The sequence below is a fragment of the Phoca vitulina genome, unplaced genomic scaffold, assembly GCF_004348235.1.
Source record: "Phoca vitulina isolate PV1807 unplaced genomic scaffold, GSC_HSeal_1.0 scaffold58, whole genome shotgun sequence".
In the NCBI taxonomy this organism is placed as follows: domain Eukaryota; kingdom Metazoa; phylum Chordata; class Mammalia; order Carnivora; family Phocidae; genus Phoca; species Phoca vitulina.
In genome coordinates, this window is record NW_022589761.1 from 10,019,559 (window position 1) to 10,022,753 (window position 3,195).

Consider the following 3,195-nt stretch of genomic DNA (forward strand, 5'->3'; position numbering starts at 1 on the left):
CTTCCTTCCTTCCTTCCTTCCTTCCTTCCTTCCTTCCTTCCTTCCTTTCTTTCTTTCTTTCTTTTTTAAATTAAAGTAAGCTTTATGCCCAGCATGGGGCTTGAACTCATGACCCTGAGATCAAGAGTCACATGCCCTACTGACTAAGCCAGCTAGGTGCCCCTGGTTGTGGTAATTTCTTAAAATAAGACAACAATGAGTTTGCCTCATTGATTGACTCTTCCTTTCACAAACAATTTCTCTGTAGCATGTGATGTTGTTAGATAGCATTTTACCCACAGTAGAACTTCTTTCAAAATTGGAATCATTCCTGTCAAAACCTGTCACTACTTTATCATATAAGCACATGAGTATAAGAACATGTGATATTCTAAATCCTTTGTTGTCATTTCAACAATCTTAAAAACATGTTCACCAAGAGTAGATTCCACCTCAGAAAGCCATAAGATCACCATAACAAATATAATAATAATGAAAAAATTTGAAATATTTCAAAAATTACCAAAATATGACACAGAGACATCAGGTGAGCAAATGCTGGTGGAAAAATGGCACCAACAGACTTGCTCAGTGCAGAGTTGCCACAACTTTCAATCTGTAAAAACACAATATCTGCAAATCGCAATAAAGCAACATGCATTAAAATGAGGTATGCCTGTATTCTCATGGGTTAGTGCCCATTAGGTGATTAGATATTGTGACTATTACCCCTAGGTATATCTATGCTTGGGAATATGTGGAACCACAGAAAAAATGAGTTAGAACTATAGGTATTGACTTGAAAATATACTGACAGCATACTATTGTTATATTATAAAAAGAAAGACACACACACAAACACAAAATAAAAGATAAGTTGCACATTGCAATGATACGCACAGGAAGACAGGAGGGGAAGGAGACATGCACACTGGACACACAAGTTTCAAAGTGATAGATAAAACATGAACCGAATCAGGGCATAGTCAGTTAACTGTCTGACTCTTGGTTTTACCTCAGGTTGTGATCTCAGGGTCATGAGATCGAGCACTGTGTCAGGCTCTGTGTTCAGCCCGGAGTCTACTTAAGACTCTCCCTCTGTTCTTCCCCCCATGTGCTTTCTCTCTCTCTCTCTCTCTCTCAAATAAATAAATAAAACCTTAAAAAATATAAGCTCATCTTTGTATGTGTATATATGGGGTACATTTTCATATAAACTTAAAGAGATTATGGAAAGAGAAACATCAAAGTCTGAATGTCTTCTCTTGAAGGAAGAAGGTAGGGGAGATGACAAAATAGCTTTTTTAAAAAAGGCAGCTGTGGGGCGCCTGGGTGGCTCAGTCGTTCAGCGTCTGCCTTCGGCTCAGGTCATGATCCCAGGGTCCTGGGATCAAGCCCCGCATCAGGCTCCCTGCTCAGCAGGAAGCCTGCTTCTCCCTCTCCTGCTCCCCCTGCTTGTGTTCCCTCTCTTGCTGTGTCTCTCTGTCAAATAAATAAATAAAAACTTAAAAATAAATAAAAATAAAAAGGCAGCTCTATAGTAATACATATTTCAATAAGTATATGTTTTTTTTCTCCCAGTGTATCCAACATCTAATAAAGGTAAAAAAAAAAAAAAAAAAAGAAAGAAAGAAAGAAAAGAAAAAAAAAAGAAGGAAGGGAGAGGACTTTTCTACATTTCTAAAATCTCTCTCCCTCCCATAGAAATCTGGGAAGTAAAAATTCTCATTGTGGTCCATCAACCAGAGACATGAACCATAAGACTACACCAAGGTTCTGTGGCCTCACCTTAGGGAGATGATATCCCCGGAAGTGAGTGTCCTTGATGACTGAGTGGGGAATACCAAGGGGGATGACATCACCAAATCTCTGAATTTCATGGATGACAGCATCTGTATAAGGTGCCCTTATTTTTTTTTTGCCCGATTTTCAAGGGTTGGGAGATGGTGTGAGCCAATCACTCTGTCAATCTCCATCTGGACTTTCTCTAAAAATGGTAAGGATGGAAGGAGGGGGTAACATCAGTGAATGCCAATAATAGTGGGCTTAACAAAGTCACACAAAAGATGACCTGCAGACTGGGGTGGGGGGGGTGTCTTGTGAACTCTTTCCTAAGATGTTGGGTTATTGTTCCTTCTCAATGAAAGGATAGTGAAAGAAAGTCAAAGGCTTCATTGTGGGGAAGTCTTGTCTGATGTTTCCACTTTAGTTATGAGTGGGGATCACTTGGGTAATGATGGGTGGGTGGAAATTCATTCAACACTTAAGGCTACCTTTTTCTTTCTTTTTTTTTTTTTTTTTAACTAAAAATGGGTGTGGCTGGGACTGGTGTCATATCCTTTTGTCCCAGTAACTTGCTATGTGATCTTGAATAAGCCACTTCCCCACTCTGGCCCTCAAATTGATTACCTGTAAAATAGGGGAATTTGATTAGATAAGAGTTTCTCCAAGTCTGATCTGCAGACTGTGAGCATGAGAACCAATTGAGGGGCTTTTTAATTAGCTGTAAATCAACAATATACTCCAAAGAGTCAAGTCCTTTGTTAACCTCAAAGTGTTCTGTCAAGAACCATGTGCTTTTGTAGACTGCAAAATGCTTTGTGAATGGTACTCCTTGTGACTGGAGCACGCTTCCTACACCATATAGCACTTTACAATTCACCTTATGTACTTTATAAGTATGAAAGTCCCTTTCAAACCATAGGGGCTTCATTAAATGAAAAACATTTTGTAAACTGTAAATTACCCTGTCAACTCCAAAGTGCTTTGTTAGCCACAAAGCTTTATAATAAGCTACCCATCCCTACAGGGGTGGATCTTTGCTGTCAGAAGTTGTCTGTCTTCACCCATCACACGACCACCTTCCAGCATGCCTGCAAGACCCTCAACTCTTTCTGGCCTTCGCCCACCATAAGCCCAGCTCACCTAAAACATCAGGGTTCTTAAGGAGGAGTAGAAACCCATGCAAGAGAGTGTTGCTGGAGCTCTCCGTGCTAGCGAAAAACAGCAAGAGAACCGTGTAGACAAGGTTCTTATTGTGGAACTCACTCTCAGGATCAGAGCTCTCCTGGGGATAGCGATAGACAATCCTTAACATCTCTCCTTGCAAAGATTCTCCACTTCTGGGTCTTTTCTCCCTGCCCACCTCCATGTTACTCTGTGCCAGTTTTTTCTTTCTTTCTTTCTTTCTTTCTTTCTTTCTTTCTTTCTTTCTTT

General features: G+C 40.1%; 1 protein-coding gene across 1 annotated transcript in view; it reads right to left on the bottom strand.

Moving 5' to 3' along the window:
• LOC116623227 (cytochrome P450 2B4-like) overlaps positions 1 to 3,195 on the bottom strand; it is a 10,783-nt gene that overhangs the window by 3,673 nt on the left and 3,915 nt on the right. Inside the window, 3 exon segments of the mRNA XM_032390167.1 lie at positions 1,768 to 1,890; positions 1,893 to 1,966; positions 2,905 to 3,046. Of these exon segments, the coding sequence (XP_032246058.1) occupies positions 1,768 to 1,890; positions 1,893 to 1,966; positions 2,905 to 3,046 (339 nt within the window).